The sequence below is a fragment of the Monomorium pharaonis genome, chromosome 2, assembly GCF_013373865.1.
Source record: "Monomorium pharaonis isolate MP-MQ-018 chromosome 2, ASM1337386v2, whole genome shotgun sequence".
In the NCBI taxonomy this organism is placed as follows: domain Eukaryota; kingdom Metazoa; phylum Arthropoda; class Insecta; order Hymenoptera; family Formicidae; genus Monomorium; species Monomorium pharaonis.
In genome coordinates this window covers 27,246,650-27,264,644 of record NC_050468.1, presented here as the reverse complement: position 1 = coordinate 27,264,644, position 17,995 = coordinate 27,246,650, and the positions used below count along the sequence as shown (strand labels likewise).

The 17,995-nt window shown below is 28.1% G+C and overlaps 1 protein-coding gene across 5 annotated transcripts; it reads left to right on the top strand.

The window, feature by feature from the left end:
* Nucleotides 1-317: 317 nt before the first annotated feature.
* On the top strand, nucleotides 318-16,635 carry LOC105833910 (proton-coupled amino acid transporter-like protein CG1139). 5 transcript variants are annotated; one of them, XM_012676016.3, is made up of 11 exons: nucleotides 318-626; nucleotides 8,663-8,736; nucleotides 9,438-9,538; nucleotides 10,140-10,233; nucleotides 10,429-10,554; nucleotides 12,320-12,592; nucleotides 13,358-13,442; nucleotides 13,627-13,899; nucleotides 14,900-15,078; nucleotides 15,402-15,571; nucleotides 15,787-16,635. In XM_012676016.3, exons 4-11 carry the CDS (start codon nucleotides 10,172-10,174, stop codon nucleotides 16,029-16,031), a joined length of 1,413 nt encoding a protein of 470 aa, XP_012531470.1. In that variant the 5' UTR covers nucleotides 318-626; nucleotides 8,663-8,736; nucleotides 9,438-9,538; nucleotides 10,140-10,171; the 3' UTR covers nucleotides 16,032-16,635. The 5 variants fall into 5 exon arrangements, with proteins under 5 accessions (XP_012531470.1, XP_012531466.1, XP_012531469.1 ...); XM_012676015.3 differs by lacking the exon at nucleotides 318-626 and adding an exon at nucleotides 4,251-4,721; XM_012676012.3 differs by lacking the exon at nucleotides 9,438-9,538 and having other exon boundaries at nucleotides 319-626.
* The last annotated feature ends 1,360 nt before the right edge of the window (nucleotides 16,636-17,995 follow it).

The following is a 17,995-nucleotide window of genomic DNA, read 5'->3' as shown; positions in this document are numbered from 1 at the left end:
AAACATTTATTAACAGATTCTGGATAGGTTCCCGTGTACAAAAACAACGTTATAACTAGAATTTAAAAAATTATTTTAATTATCTAAGAAATAAATAATCTTTCTAATAATCTTTTTTAAATATTTTAATGCTTCAGTTTTTTAGGCAATTGAACTGAGCTCCGATTTTGCGAGCTTGGTACACAACTTTTACTTTCAATCAGTTCACCTTGATTAAATCAAATACTAGACATGCGCAGGTCACTGTCAAACGAAATGTTTGCTTCACCCGACGCTAGACGTCGCTGGACGCTATTGTCGTATAGATCGTGAGGCAGGGTAGTCACCCTCCCCGGTGTGACCTAAAGAGAAACCGTCCTTAACTCTCGCGGACAGTGGAAGACGCCGTGGCTGCCGCGGCCGCGCGCGGCATTTTCTCGGTTGCCAAAGCACGCGCCTGCAGCCCCTCGCATTCGGCCGAATGCGTAGCCCACCTCAAGGGTGCTGCCAGGAGGGCGCACATCCGCACACACGAAATTCGCCTCGCGGCCTTTCATTTTCTCAGTCGTAGTTTTAGTTTACGCGCCGTAGCTTGCGACACAGTGTCATCCTCGTGCACGATAAGCGACGGACAAATAGGCTCAAACGTAAGTTGCAACGGGGTTGCGGTCTTCACATTCTGGCGCACCCCCGATACATTTAGATTACCCGTATCAGACTGGAGCTACTAGCAGCAATAACGATAAAAATATTCTGTCTTCTCTCTTTAGATTGCACTGTTCTCACTTTCCTTAGCAATTTCTCTGTAATTCCCTTTTCATACAAGCTTGCAGATCGGACAATAAGTTTTATTTCAAAAAGAAACTTATTGTATTCAAAGTAACGTCTAGTTTTCTTTTAATTTTTGCACTTTTTTCAAGCAATCAGCTTGAGTGTTTTACATAATTATTTTGATGACCTAACAAAGATGACCTATATCACAATGGCATTAAACTAAATTTTAGATACTTTAGTGCAAAATTGTTTTTTTTTTGTGCGATATCATTAAATGTCTGTAATTAAATATCATGATACACGTACGGGAAAAATAGTTAGACCATGTTACGGGAAAATGCAACGGTAACGATGCGCCAGAATTACATAATCACACCCGCTTGATGCTTTTTCCTAAAAAGAATTTAAGATTCTAAGTTTTTAAATCGTAAATCTTTAAATCTTTAAAATTCTAAATTTTTAAATCGTAAATTTTAATCATAAATCTATTGTAGGTCTATTTTCAATTTTTAATTATTTAATTCTACGAATATTCATAACACGGAGGATTTTTAAAATCTAATTTGAAGATATACTTAACTATTTTTAACTGAACTATTTTTAAAGTTTAAAAAATTAGGTCTTGTAAACAAGAGATAATGTCTTTACGATTCTACGATGTCTTTTATTTCTTTTTACTCTGTTTTGGAAAGTAAGGATTTAAATATTAAAAAATCAAATATTGTATAAATATTTAAAATTTTAACTCTAATAACTCTCCTGACAATATAAAAGAAAAATTTTGTTAATAATATATACTATTAAAAAAAATAGGGAATACTTTTCGTATACCGAAAATTTAGGCTATTTTCAAATCGCTGGAACTTAGCGAAAAAAAATCATCGCAGAAACAAAATCCAAAAAGCTTTAAAGTGTTTTAAAGCTTAAAACTTCTTCTTTTAAATGCTTTTAAACAATTTCAGTTCTTTTTTTACCAACGTGACACAATAATAAAGCTTGACCGTTAAAATAAAAACTTTTAATGCGACTTTGCTGTGTTGCATCTCGCATGAAAAAAATCATAGAGAATTTCTGTTATTTGCACCTTATAGCGGGATCTTTTCCATTTATTTTGAGTGGTTGTTCATTGCTGTGCGAGTTTTTTTGACCGAGTTATGGAGATTTTAAGAAAAAAGATCATTTTGACTTTCGCTTGTTATTCGTGAAGAGATCAATATGTACAGCGTTCAGCAAAAAAGCGTTGGAAAGCTGAACTTTGAAAGTTTGCACTTTTGAATGCTGATTTAGGAAAAGCGAATTTGGCACGAAATTCCATAAGACATTATTGAGAGGTGCATAAACATATGAGAAAGTTTTCAAGCAGTTAATCAAAGAACGTTAGTATTTATTACTGGGGAGTAATCGTACTATGATTTTTTTACGCGAGATGCAGCGTAGCATTAAAGCAACGTCGCATTAAAAATTTTCACTTTAATGGATCAAGCTTCATCATTGTGCCACGTTAATAAAAAAAAACGTTAACTGAAATCGCCGAAAAGCATTTGAAAGAAGAAGTTTTAAACTTTAAAACGTTTTTTGGATTTTGTTTCTGTGATCATTTTTCATTAAGTTCCAGCGGTTTGAAAATAGCCTAAATTTTCGGTATACGAAGTGTTCCCTATTTCTTTAATAGTGTGTTTTACAAATAAAATCAAACGTTTCTTAATGTAATTCGCAAATAAATGTTGTTCAAATATTTTCTATTACATGCGACCTTCACAAATATATCTCTATTAATTTGATACTAATGGAGTTATAGACCAAAGTTTATGGACGTATAAATAACAATCATGTAAACATAATATCAATATGTCTACAACCATTATGTACATCGATCATTCTGTTAGCAGATCATAATAACATTTAACTTATGAATCATCCACTAATAGAATCTTTTTAATGATAGGATTAATCTGAATATCAATTCTGTTGATCATAATTTTATAACAACATGTGCAAAATGATAAAGCTTCAGAAATAACTTATAGTCTTTCCCCCTTTAAAAAAATATATAACATAGCTAGAAATAAACATGATAAGAAAGAGAGTATTTACTTTGACATTGATTCATTTCTGTTCCCTTTCAAAATGTGTTTAACAAAACGCGTTATATCTCAAATAATCTGTCATTCTTGATGGTTCTTAAACTCAAATTTTATCAATCATCCGATTCTTCCTTGCCGCTCGTCACCTTGCTAAGAATTTTGTCGCTATTTTTCTTAGCGAATTTCACAAATATCTTGATGGTCGTAGGATCATGTTTTCCCGTCACGGGACACTTATGTAACATCGCCTCGAGCTTTCGTAAACCATAAGATAGATGTTGATGTCTGTGAAAATATGAATTAAAGCATACACATAAAGCAATCTTTTATCGATTTATCGATGATGACTAAAACCATTTGAAATATTGATTTTCTTCTGCCGAGCAAGATAATAATAAAGAAAATAAATAAGCATCTATCATAACATGTTTATCCATCGCAACTTATTTAATAACAAGAGAGCGATTTATTTAAAAATTATCGTCACAAATTTAATTGTTTTTCTCTTCATCTTTTTTTTAACAAAAACGATTTAAAAGTAATAGAAAATAAAGTTTAATACTAATAACATAAATATTTATAATAATTTATAAATGTCAAAAGAAGAATATTATATAATTATAACTTTTAGCTGCAATGTATTGTAGTAATCAGCACTAGAAATGTGCTGGTTTTAACAGTTAATAGAATGGCAATTTTGCGATTAATTAAAATATTACATCAATCCATACGTTTCGGCACACTTCGAGTCATTATCAGTGATATTCACAATCTCGCAAATGGGATTGAGTTACCTTTGGATTGCTAGAATTAAAAGTTGAACTGTTACGGCTATGGATGAAATGCACCAATAACGAAATTGAGGTTTTATAGTTTAACACATAACATGTAATAAACTATAACGAAGAATTCGAACGTTTTGATAATATGTAACATAAAAAATAATAATGTATAACGTAAGTATATTTTCAATCATAATACATACAAGTAAAAAAGTCACTCAATCATTCCAGAAGTGTAAAACAGATACAAGTATACTAATGCTGTAAGTAATTTCCGAAAACATTAATTAAACGCTCCGTAAATAAATCATAAAACAGAAGATCCACATATAATCAATTAAAAGCAGCAGATGTGTACTTTTATTACTTAATCTAATTTGTTCACTATTCTCGGACTCACTATCATTGTCGTTCTGCTTGTTTCATTTTGCTCTTAATAGTCTGCCCCTTTCAGAATTACAATCGCTATTATTATGTTTTAAAGTATCGCGTGTACCCACGTCACATAAATCCCCACGTATGATGTGCGTCACCGACACATGTGCACATCAAATAATCTTTTTTTTTTATTGTGTGTAACAATTCTGTTCCACGTGTTAAAAAGTTATTTACATTAATTAAATAGTAAAAGCTTATTGTTATTTTTTATTTCTATCGTTGTTATATTAGAAAGGGTCTCGCATTCTTACTGGAGATGTCATATTTTTATTAAATTGTATATAATAGAATAATACTATTAATAAATTGTTAATCTAAGTGTCTTCGACGAAATTCAAATCACGCAAAATTGATCAGTAAACACCGATCGCGCGGTTCTCGCGCTTTTTGTGATTCTTCCCGGTGTGATGGTACACGATGCGTGGGCACACAGATCTCGCTATCTAAATATCCGCCCGCGTACACTTACGGGATGCCGTTTTAACTGGCATCACGTGACGAACTATGCTGATGCTGAATGCGTCCGACCACGATAGAAATTGAAGTGGTGAGGGTCAGTCGCGAGACATCCTCGGTCGCTGACGCATCAGCGTCTGCGTTGCTTCTTTCAGATTTGGATTACATCCGCGGGTTGTAGTCGCGTTTACAGATGCATTTAACCCCGGTAAGTTGAATCCTCCATTGATCGCTCCTTCTACGACGATTAGAGTACCCTTTTTGCAACAATTAGTCTGTTTACAATCTTTTGATCGCGAAATGAAATTTTACTGATTCCGCGTTCTTCTTTTCTTCCCGTGTACAAAAATTAATAATTAATAGTTAGTCGATTTTTAGCTCTAATCGGTTATTTATAGAATCATAGTTATACTTTAAGTATAACTATAATATCTATTACAATTCGTGCGTCACCGCACAACCCTATTATCCCTGATTATCAATGATAATGTACTCCACAATTGGCTAGTGACAAAACGTTAAATCTTCTTTCAGTGGCATTCAATCGTTCACTGAAAGCTTTTATACTTGTTAATTCTAAGTATCTTTTACAATTCAAATAATTATTTTTGCTAAATTTTATTTTAGTAAATCTCTCTTTCTCTCTCTTTCATAGGTTTTATGAAAAATCATTGTTGCATATTGAGAGAAGAATTAATTAAATAATGTCATTCTTCTGCTAAGTATCTTAAGCCACACATGTTCAAGTAAGCTTGTCAAGTATGCACAATTATGCAATTTTATTGGAGTCTGCAGATAACAAAACCGCACTGTTATTTTGCATTGCGCAAGCGACTGGAACAAATATAGCCGGCTACACATGTTCAAGTAAACGTGTCAAATGTGCGTGCGCAAGCATGCCTGTGAAAGTTTATTGAAGTACATAGATAACTTTAGTTATTTTGACTTGCGCAAGCCACTGGTGCAAATATGAAAAATCATGTACTTGCGCCAAACTGACTTGATCAAGTAAACTAGCGTTGTGGCGATGTGGCAAGCTCAATTTACACTAATGGAAAGTTATCGTAGCAAATAAAAATAATTATGTTGAAACTTATACTAAATTACTCTTTAATTGCTCGTCCTATATCCATAACTGCTAAATTTTATTAATTAATTATTAATTATTGATTAACTTAATTAATTATTTATTAATTATTAATAATGATTAACTTAATTAATATTAATACTGCTGTTATGCAAAAACAGTTACAAATTTTTATTTAGCGCAAATATATAACTTCATACTTCCTTAAAATCTCTTCTTATAGAACGATGCTTTTCAATCGCTTTTTTCTCATTGTTAGATTTTTAATTTTTGTTGAATTAAATAACAATTTTTTAATACATTTTACATTATTACTTTTAAATTTAATGCACATATATGTTGCACAAATATATCTAAGTAAGTTTATTTGAACATGTGTGATCAAATTTATTTATCAATAATGTTACAATAATTAAAAATTAATTTTTTAATGTGATGTGTTTCTAACGCTTGAATATTTAAAGAGAATTGTTCCGCAATTTATAAATGTAAATTTAAAATTACTTTTTATTTTTTAATTTATATAAAATACTTATAAAATTATGAAGCAATTGCAGGGTACGCTTAAAAATTGTAAACATAAGATTAAAATATCCCGCAAGTTTTATTATATTATAATTTATAATAGATTTAGAGCATAAAATTAATTTTTCGTTAAAAAATAACTTCGCTTAAAAAAAATATCTTATGAGTATATCAAAATTTCTTGAGTTTTGTATTTTTTTATGTCTCTTCTTTAATGAGTAATAGTTGATTAAACATGTATGATTAATTTTTCGGAAAAAAATATTACTTGAAGAAAAACAGTTATAATAAAAAAAGTTATAAGTTTTAATTTACTTCCTTTCTTTTGAATAATACAATTGGCTAATATTTGTATAGTAGTTTTCTAAAATTAAATGAATGTGAGTTGAGTGACCTTCTCTATGCTGCCTTAATTAAATTCAGTTACCATAACAACAGAGGGAATCGATTCCTAATCTTTAGACTACCTGTCACCGAGTCAGAGCATATTTGTTTTAAAGTTCTAACAAATAAAACTCATATTTGTAACGTTATAAGCAATAATCTCTATTGAGTTCGATGGAAGAACTGTTACGCTGTTAGATGAACGATTCAATTGATATCATATTGCATTAGAGATCCGTTAAGTCAGCAAATGGCAATTGTGACAAGTTTTCTAATTGTACAAAAAGACTTTGTCATCATTTAGCAATTATATTGCATTTATGTCATGCATTTCGCGCATTTTCTTACTTCAAAGGAAATTTACAAGCTGTACTTTGTTTTAAAACATTTTGCAAACGGTATTTTTCTCTGAAATAAATTATGTATCAGTGATAACGAAAACATCTTATTTCAATCTCGTATAAAATATTATGACGTATCATTCTATATAACATTTCAATTTTCTTGTTATTTAGTTTAATTTTATAAAAAAATATTTTTTTAATAATTAAAATGTGTAAATTGAAGAAACAATATAAAGAGCCTAGGTTTATTTGTTTTAATTAGGTCTACTCACTTTTTTAAGTATGTTTATTGACTTTTTTATTTAACTTACAATCAGGCAAATTTAGCAGTGCATGTTAGCAATAGAATTCATCAGATTGAATGATTAAACGGATGGAAGAGTACTGACTGTGAACTCTCGATGCAGTTAATCATATTGTAATATGCATTATATTTGAAATTAAATTATTATCATCATCTACATATTTTTTTCTACGATTTTCACATCAAACTTACTTATTTTACAAGAATATTTTTGTGCTTTTCTCTTGAGAGGAAACTTATTTTTTTATGCACGCTTACCGAAAATTTGTCAAAAAGAGCAAAAGACTAGCAATATTGCATTATGTGTTTAATTATATAATTTCTTATATAGTAATTGTTACGTAACATATTTCTTACCGATTTTGACAATCAATTAATTTTAGGTAATGTAAAATCAACCAATTTTACAATTTAAAAATATTCCTGCAGCAGCGTATATATGTTTATAATGACATAAATATACAAAACAAATTTCCTTTTCCAGTTATACCATTATAAGATTCGTATATGTTTTGCGACCCCATTTCTCATGCTTCTGAAATAGCATGACACTTGTTAAGATAGTTTTGGCAGAGGGGACTCTCTTCCGACAGCCTAAAATTAGTAAATCGACAAGGTATATTCCAGTCATATTGTCCGAAGCGTGAAGCTACTAACTCACTAGGTTCCCCCTTATATGCTGAGGAAGTAAGAATTAGGAGGCCTAATTGTAATACATGCCTAACGCACTATATTCAATGTACGCTTACACGACTATTCTTTCGTGTTAATAAATCAAATAATTTGTATCATGTATTACTTGCAAGTACATGTAACATGTATTACTTTACATATGTGTCTTTTGTTTCTTTTATGTACTATTTCATTATTATGTCATTATTTTACTATTATTAGATATTACTGTGTCATTATTATTAAAACATACTTTAAATTAATTACATAAAAGTTGTAAATTTATAAGCAGTATTATTACTGATGTTTTATATACTTCTCAAAAGGCACTTTCTACTACTTTTGTCTAGAATTTTTCATATTGTCTGCACTTTAATAAAATTTTGTTATTTTTTAATTTTAAAAGATCGAGAGTTGTACCATAATCCTTGATAGATGTATTGTGAAAATATTGCACAATAATGACATTATAATCCATAAATGGACGAAAATTTTGTAATAATTATGCTAAAATAATAAAGTATAATGCAATAATTTTGTTGGATTAAAATTTCTAAATAATATTTGTCAAAAGTTTAAGATATTAATGTTTTACAATTATTTAAAAAACCGTTTGATTTTTTATTTAAAGTGTTACGCTAAATGTATAATATTTTATATTGTAATATAATTTAAATAATATTGTTCTATTAAAGTATGTCGGTATTTTAAAATATTTTGATAAAACAGTTACTATAGAACTAATATAAATAAGTTGTATTGTGTATCTTTAATAATGATAATTATTATATTATTATATCTTCAATGTATTAACTAAGGCGTTTCTATTATAGACATAAAAAACTACAAACAGAAGCAATTACAATCTATGCCAGCGATTGTTGAAAGTTTATTGGAACTATAATAGGTGAGTCAGCCTTACAATTTCACAGAATCTTATAAATTCTGTAGAAAATTTACAATCCTCAAAACAACAGATAATTGAATTAAGATATGCATTTGATATAAATCTTAGCATATAAATAATAAGAAATATTTAATTAGTTAATATAAACAAAAGGGACATAAGTCCAGATAATGGACGTCACTTAAATCTGAAGATTTTGGTTACTTTAACTTTATTCTATAATTTTAAATATATTAACAATGCAATGAAATTGATAAAATATATTGTTGTTATTTAAATTTTGTTTAAACAACTTGCACGTTTGAATAGTATTGTAATTATAAAATTTAACAGCGCAGTTTTCCTGAACGCGGATAGAACACATCTTTGATGCAATCTTTGTGAAATTAGATAATGATTTCCTTCTTTCCGGATATTTTCGTCGTGACCATGACCTTAGAATAGAAAACCTTTCTCCCTGTATAAAATTAGATGGCGGTGTTATACTATTGTATTATTAAATAATTTGCACGAGATTCTATAGTACAGCACATTACGGCCATATAATCCGACGAATTAATTGATTTTATGTATTAAGCAAATTACAATTACTTCATAACAATTTCCGTAATAATTCGAAATAAATTTATTATCTATTTTTAAACGCGGAGAGGTGCATCACCGTGCGCCGCTAAACGGGAATTTACATTTTACGAGAATAGACTTTGCCCCCGCGCGTATTCGAGATCAATCGTCTGGTTCAACAATTCAAAACGGTCAAAGGCGTAAATAGCGAAGTGCGAGGATACAAGTGCAACCTTCAGTAAGTTAACATCAAGCTGCATTTGACCTCAATGCAATAATTAAGAGCAATCAGTTCGTAAAGAATGTACTAAACCCGCGTGTGCGTATAGCGGATTCGTAATGATGAATTGACATTATTTTTTTATTGTATTGCTCCACATTTGTACCAATTGATTAGAGGTTTAATGTAGCGGACTGTCCCGTCGTTATGAATCAATTGTCACATCTTTGTGCGACTTCTGTTTTAATCCATCATGAACTAATTAAGCTAAGCCGACATCTCGACGGCGATTTTTATATTATTATAATTTAAAAATAATTATTTTATATTAATTTTGATTAAATTAAAATAATATTTGTTAAAGAACAGAATATAGTCAACATTTACTTTATTAATACCCAAACGATTGAATAAATTAATAAATAATACGCATTAGACGTAATTTAATTGCTTAATATTTGAAATTAGCTAGAATATTGCTTTTACTTTATATTATTAGAATAGTAACGGCAAAGTTAATGACTGTTTATTTGCACAATTTTGCAAAATTTTATATAATTATATCTAACGATATATAGATTAATAAAAATAATTTTTAAAATGCATAAAAATGTTTTAGCGACAAACGAGTAAGAAGAAATTTGTGTGACCATGGAAAACTCGGAGAAAGAATGTTTACGTATGCGACCAATTGACTCCCAAAGTCCTCATAAGTATGTCCTATGCGAATAATATTTAGTATACTAAAAAAACCAAAACTTGAAATTATTTCTGCATAAGTATAAATATATAAACATATATAAATATATAATAGATATATAATAAAATAAGTATATTAATTTAAAAAAGATTTTTAATTATTTACTAATCATTTATGTCACCGATATCATCTGAAAATTTATGTGCAGGGAGGGAGTCGTTGTGGATGGTGTAAATACTGACGGTATAAATAATACCGAAACTATGTTATCTCCAACAGAAGATATGGGAGAATATGATCCTCATAAGCATCGAAACAGACCAAATCCAACTTCGTAAGTATAAAGTACATACGTACATACGTACATAATAAAAGTTGTTTATAACATTTAATATTCTGTCATTTACAACATTCTGTTTTTAACAATACATTTTTATAGCTTATTTACTTATTTGTTATTATTTTTTATTGTTATAAAACTAAAATTTGAAGAATAATAATAAATGTTAAATTTGTTTGTGTAAGTACTTTCAGATAATTTATGCATAATTTTATAACGTTTTTGAGCATAGTTGTATTTTGTAAACAAATAAATAAATTTAATTTAAAAAATTTTCTTTATTTATAAAATTAACTATGTGAAATGCAACACTCATTATTAAATGATTTGTTGTTAATTGTCAAGATTAATTTATTGATTAATTAATAAATTTTGTGTATCCATAAAAATTTTACTGAAAAAATGGTCAGCTTCAAATGCAAATATTTATAAGAGAAGAATGATCTGACGTACATGTACTATTTCTTTGGGAAATTTTCCATAACAGTTCTATTAATCTGAAAATAGATTGATGAGATATTAAGTCGGTATTAATTATTAACACGATTAATTTCACATAATCTTTGGAACTTGGCTGAGAAAAAGGCCAACTTTAAAGGTATAAATTATTTCGAAGAGGATAAATAATCATACGCTATTTTTTCTGTAAAATTTTATATAATATTATATATAATTCTATTAAAAATATCTTAAACAATTAAAGAAAAAATGGGAGGCTGTAATAAGTACGCTATTCAAATTGAGTAAAACAATTCTTTCATAATCATGTGATAAACCTTTTGGCTTAAGTAGTCATTATCAGTAGTGAATCTTGATAATAATGTGTTAATTTTATCTAACTTAAATTAATTAATTTTTAAACATACTTCCTTGGGCAATAATCTTAACAGTTTTAATAAAAATAAAGTCTACAGTTCCAAGATAGGATGGAATACATAAATACATGATTCGTAGTCTAATATTAAGTTCATCGTAAATTAAAACTAAAAGATTAGAAGAATTAAATAAATAACAATAAATAAATATTTAACATAATATTTAGTGTAACCACATCAGTATAAATGCGTAAAATTAAAAATGTAAAGCCACAAATAAATCTTCAACCTTCACAATTGTCGTCGCGATGTAAAATATCATTGAAGTAGAGGTTGAATATTTATTTGTGGCATTACATTTTTAATTTTATGTATTTGACTGTGGTTTTACTGAATATTATGTTAAATCATTTTATTGTGCTGTAAAATGGTATTTTACATCGAGACAACGGTCGTGAAGGTTGAATATTTATTTGTGTCCTTACATTTTAAATTTTACGTACTGTGGTTTCACTACATATTTTATATAATTATTATTTATTATTTGTAATTTATTTAATTCTTTTAATTTTTTACTTTAATTTGTAATATGACAATTTAATATTGTACTACAATTTATACCATTATTATTGTATTTTAAAACAATTTTGACGATTCTATGGATACACAACCTTCTATTTCTATCCAGGCTTGGAATTGGACATTCTTTTTATTGTATCGTAACGGGCTTTTATGGGATATGGTTTAATTAATTCAATAATTTTTAAATTGATAATTATTAGATTACTAATAATGGTGAAAACTTTAGCTAAAACTTTCATTATGTAATTAAAAAATTATATTTCTTAAATAAATTTAAATTGTGTACTTTTTTATTTATTTAAATTGTTTTAATTTTTTAGGATTTTTAGATTACTTTTTTACTAAAATATCTCTTCTTCCAGAAATTTCGAAACCCTGGTTCACTTGCTAAAGGGCAGTTTAGGTACAGGAATTTTAGCGATGCCGAATGCGTTTTACAATAGCGGTCTTCTGGTCGGCGTCATAGCTACAATTATTATAGGCATATTGTGCACGTACTGCTTGCACATACTTGTAAAAGCGCAGTACAAATTGTGTAAACGGTTAAGAGTTCCTATATTGAGTTATCCGGACAGCATGAAATATGCTCTGGAGAAAGGTCCTCGATGCGTAAGATGGTTTACGCCCTATGCACCGTAAGTATATATTTTATTATTTATCTAGTTGATATAATTCTAATCGATAATGTTCATTAATATAATAGACGTAATAATCGCAAACATATATCGTATTCTAGCAATCTTTCAATAAAAAATAATAAATAAAATATAATATAAAAAATAATAAATAATAATATAAATAATATAAATAAATAATAATATAAAATAATAAATAAAATATATATATATATTTTTTATACGTCTGTATAAAACGTTTATATTTATCATGTCAAACTCTTTTTATTACACGTATATTAAGTAAATAAATAAAATAAATATATATTTTATTCGAAACCATATATATATATATATATATATATACAATTGTAAAACAGTCTACGATAATAAACATAAAATATTTAATTACAATTGTACAATTGTAAAATTTGATAAAATTTTACAATTGTACAATTTCTATTTTATGTAACTAGAAATTATTTAAAATGAATAATTTAATTTATTTATCTATGCTTTATTTTCAATAAATTATTAATTATAAAATAGCATTTAATGTGAACAAATTTTGATACAAACAACAATAAATGAGACATTTGTTATAAATATATTTTACTAAAAATAAATACATGAATTGTTCGTTCTGCTGATGCTGATGTATAGAGCTAAAAAAAAAGATATTGATTGCTACATGAGATGAAAGTATAATTGTTTCACCCAGTTTTGTGGGATGTAAAAAATATGCGCGAGTCCGTAGTTGAATTTAAAAAATGCTATTATTTCCAGAGGACTCGTAGACGGGTTTATGATAATATATCAATTGGGAATTTGCTGCGTTTATATTGTGTTTGTAGCAACAAATATCAAGCAGGTAAATCCACATGATGACAATAAGAAAAAAAAATCAATACCGAATAATCGATCGTTCCCATAATACATGCTGTTATGAAAGAATTTCGCTGATCGACAACCATTTAACACGAGCTTTGACCATTAGACCCTACATCTGATGGATATAAACAGCATATTTATTGTAATTTTGTTAACAAACGCAGGTGACAGACCAGTATTGGGAACCTTTGGGTATTTCGACCCATATGCTCATTTTGTTGGTACCGCTGATTTTGATAAACTACATTAGAAATCTGAAATTACTGGCGCCGTTTTCCACGATAGCAAATCTTATTACGTTCGTCGGACTCGCCATGACTCTAGTGTATATGTTTGATGATCTTCCACCGATCAGCGACAGGGAGCTGTTTGGTTCATTAAGAAACTTTTCGCTCTATTTTGGAACGACGTTGTTTGCGTTAGAAGCCGTCGGAGTGGTAAGTCTAAAAAAAGATATATACCTCTTAGAGTTGCGATTAATTTAACAATCTCCTTAAAACAAAAATTTTTATATACATATCTACATGAATATAAGAAAACCGACATATGGAGAACAATATACAAAGGCCCCAGTAAATATAATCATTGCTGTACGTCATTATATTATAATTAATTATATTTATAAAAATAATCTTAAGCTTGATTTTGTTAAATTTATTTACTTGTATTTCATAATATGTAAAAAAACAGTTAATCGCATACGATTAAAAGATAAATCTAAAGTCTGTTTGGGAATATTTTTGAGAAATTTTTAAATTAATTATTATTTTTTCAAGAGTTGTTAAATAATATTGTATACACACAGAGAAATTAATTTTTTTTCTAAAAAAACAGTTTTTTATTTATTTATTTATTTTTCTTCTTTTAACGGTTATCTTTGTAAAGAAAAGTTTTCTTGATAAATGTCTCTCATTATTTACTTGAAACAAATAAGATTTATTTAAAATTAAAATTAACTTCTACGTACACACAGAAAATGTATACCTGAATTAAATAAGTATTCCTTATTTAAAAAATGTTTATTTATCCGCAAATCTATTATTGCAAGAATAAGTAACAAATTTATTAAAAATATATTCTAAATTCAAGTAATTTAATACGTTAATTAAGAATATTAAGTTTTAAAATAAAAATTTGATTAATATTTTACTTTGACTTTTCTACAATTCAATTTTATAATATTCTGCAAGAAAAAGTATAAATGTTTTTAAGTATATGATAATAAGTTTTTCTAAAATTTGTGATAATTATATTTTAAAACTATCATCAAAAAAATCTTTTTTGAAGATAACCGTTACTTACTATTAAAAAAAAGTATATTGAGTAATCGTTTTTCTCAGCAGTAGATTATTTTTCTGTGTGTAGATAAGAAAAAAATTTGGTTTTTTATACTATTATCAAATTACAACGATATTTAAAAGAGAAAATGTTATGCAGATTATAGCTCTGGAGAACAATATGAAGACGCCGAAAAGTTTCGGAGGCTATTGTGGTGTATTGAACATAGGAATGACTGCGATTGTCATCTTATACATACTCATAGGTTTTTTTGGCTACATAAAGTACGGATCCGAGGCCGCGGGAAGTGTTACTTTTAATTTGCCAAAAGAAGAAGTGTAAGTAGAAAAAATAATTTCAATAAGACAAATTGAGAAATTACAACTTTTTTGATAAAAATAAATTTTAATTATAATTAAATTATATATATACATGTTAATTTTTTTGTACAATTACTATCGCGCAATAAAATCTATCTTGATTCTATCTATTAAAATACGAAGTTTTCTTGCAAAAGAAAAACATCCGAAAAAATGATTCAAAGTATGAAGAAAATAATTTATTAAATCTACTGTAAACATATAATCTAGATCTTATCTAAAATAATTGCATTTTGTATTATTACAAAGTTATATTTTTATAAAATAAAATCTTTTTGCAGTATGGCCCAAAGTATCAAAATAATGTTTGCGATCGCCATATTCATAACGTATGCCCTGCAAGCCTACGTGCCCGTTGAAATTTTGTGGACCACCTACTTGGATCATCGAATACGAAACCGTAAACTTTTGTGGGAATATGTTTGTCGAACCGTTGTTACATTAGTCACGTGTAAGTAGCACTACCGTCAGATTTTAACTAATTAAATAAATTATTAAATTAATTATTATTAATTAAATTAAAATTAAACAGTCGTAAAATAATATTACATAAATTAATGTGAAAAATGCCGATGACAAAAAAGTGCTTACACAATAGTACTTACTCAAGTACTTAAAATTGTAACCTAGTCCTCGAATAATTATTCAAACTTTTATTATTTTCAGTCGTTCTGGCGATCGCTATCCCGAGACTCGGCCTATTTATCTCTTTATTCGGCGCGCTTTGCCTATCCGCTCTCGGTATCGCTTTCCCGGCGATTATCGAAATATGCGTGGCATGGCCAGACAACGATTTTGGTCCTCTCAAAGTCATGCTAATTAAGAACATCCTCTTGATCATATTCGGGGTGCTGGGTCTCGTGGTGGGGACCTACGTCAGCATCGTTGACATAGTGAAATCCTTCGAGTGAACGGAATCAAATATTCGCGCGTACGAATATTTTCCGAAGCAGAGAGAGACGTACGGGATGTAACCCTTGCGAAGTAACCTCGATAATGATGACGATGATGTCAGACTTGTCGAAAAGCAAACTAGCTCTCTAGCCCGTCCCTCTCTTTTTCGGTCTCTACCCTTCACCGCCATGAATTTACTTAGATTTTATGCAGGTAATAAAAAAAAAAATAGACGCGATAGAGCTTGTCGAAGAGCACTTGGAATCTCGAGACAACAACCCCCGATCACAATTAGTCGGGTGGTACGATCTGTGATGAAATCTCTCCTAAGCATCGAGTATACTGGAAGACATCATCTGGGCGGATCGTCGTTAAAGATTTTTATTACTCATTTCAAAGAAATGCATTACCTTATGCATTTAATATCGGACCATGCATACGCACGTACATATATGTTGTATAAGGGATAAATGTCTCAATTATCTGTAACGAGCAGAGTAAAAATTGTTGAAACATTCTTTTTGTAAAAATTCACATAAAATAATCTAATGACATAATTACCTAAAATATTGGATTGAGTTAATATTTTTTTAAACTAAATAAAGTTAAAGTTAATGCTTATAAATGTGAAAAAGTTTTATATTATTTAAAAAATAATAAAGTATGGACGCGCTTATCTTTAATATCCTAAACGTTTGTTATAAAATGTTTTAATATACTAAATGTTTAAATTTTTTATTGTTTATAAAATAAATATGAAAAATATTATCTGAATAAATACATAATGTTTCTTAAAAATTTTTTAAAATATTATTAAATATAAATTCTAATCTATATAGTTGTGTAATGCAATATTGATTTTTTTAACGTTACTTTTTATAATATTTAAAATAATCTACTTTATGAATATTTTAAGACTTAAAATATTTAAAGATTACAATGTAATGTGTTATTTAAAAAGACAAATTTAAGATTAGTAATAATAATTTTTGTGTGAGAATCCGCATGTGTAGGAATATGTTCGGTTTGAGGGACATTAACCTTACACGTACGTACGAATGGTCTATTCTAGTATACGTAAAAATGTCACGTTTAAAGCGGGTTTTGTATAATACACATTAGTACACAGATATTAAGTATTTACAAAGAATTTTCCAATTAGACAATTTTATTCATAAAGTATTTGCTTTAAGCTTCTTATCTCGGTGATACGAGTACTTAGAAACACGGCTGGCATTCACCTTTTTTTGTAAGATGGATGTCGCAATAATCGATGCTCGAAAATGACGATAAATTCTTTAAGAATTGGAAAATTTTAAATAAATTTGTATTTCAATTTTGTATATATAGTAATTTTAATAAATACAATAGAGAAGAATTGTCAAATTATTTTATCAAGATTTACTAAATTTATTAATATTAATTAGAATTAACAATAAGAATTGGTTCTGCTTACTTTGTTTTATCAATTTATAAGACAAAATAAGTTTTTCTATTATTCTATCTTCCCAATTTTATATCAGAATACCAAAATGTATAAATAAATATGTATAACATGAAAAAATAATCATAGATAATAATTATTATTGCGACATCTAAATTTAAAAAAATGTTATGTTGTTGATAGGAAACATTCTAATGTCATGAAAGTACGTATAATAATCAACCGTTATAGAATTTATTTAGTTTTAAAGTATAGATAATCAATGTAATGAGCTCTGAATTTTAAATCTTTTGATCCTTAAATATGGAAATTTTTATATTTATGTAATTTCAAAAGATCTAGCAACTATTACGCTCACTCGAAAGAAAAAAAAACATTATTTTAATTAGACGTAAAATGTTGAAACATTAAAAATTAAAGTTATACACATGAAAGTTATACATTGAAAGTAAATCTATTTGAAAGTCTATTATAACATACACGCGTTCCATTTTCTACCAAAATTGTAATAATTGCTCTTTATAGATGCATGCCGCA

Excerpts from the sequence above, each read along its gene's own strand:
- LOC105833910 (XM_012676016.3), top strand. The coding sequence starts at position 10,172 with ATGGAAAACTCGGAGAAAGAATGTTTACGTATGCGACCAATTGACTCC. Across the intron at positions 10,555-12,319 it reads AACAGACCAAATCCAACTTC|AAATTTCGAAACCCTGGTTC; the intron begins GTAAGTATAAAG and ends CTCTTCTTCCAG. Across the intron at positions 13,443-13,626 it reads TAGCAACAAATATCAAGCAG|GTGACAGACCAGTATTGGGA; the intron begins GTAAATCCACAT and ends TAACAAACGCAG.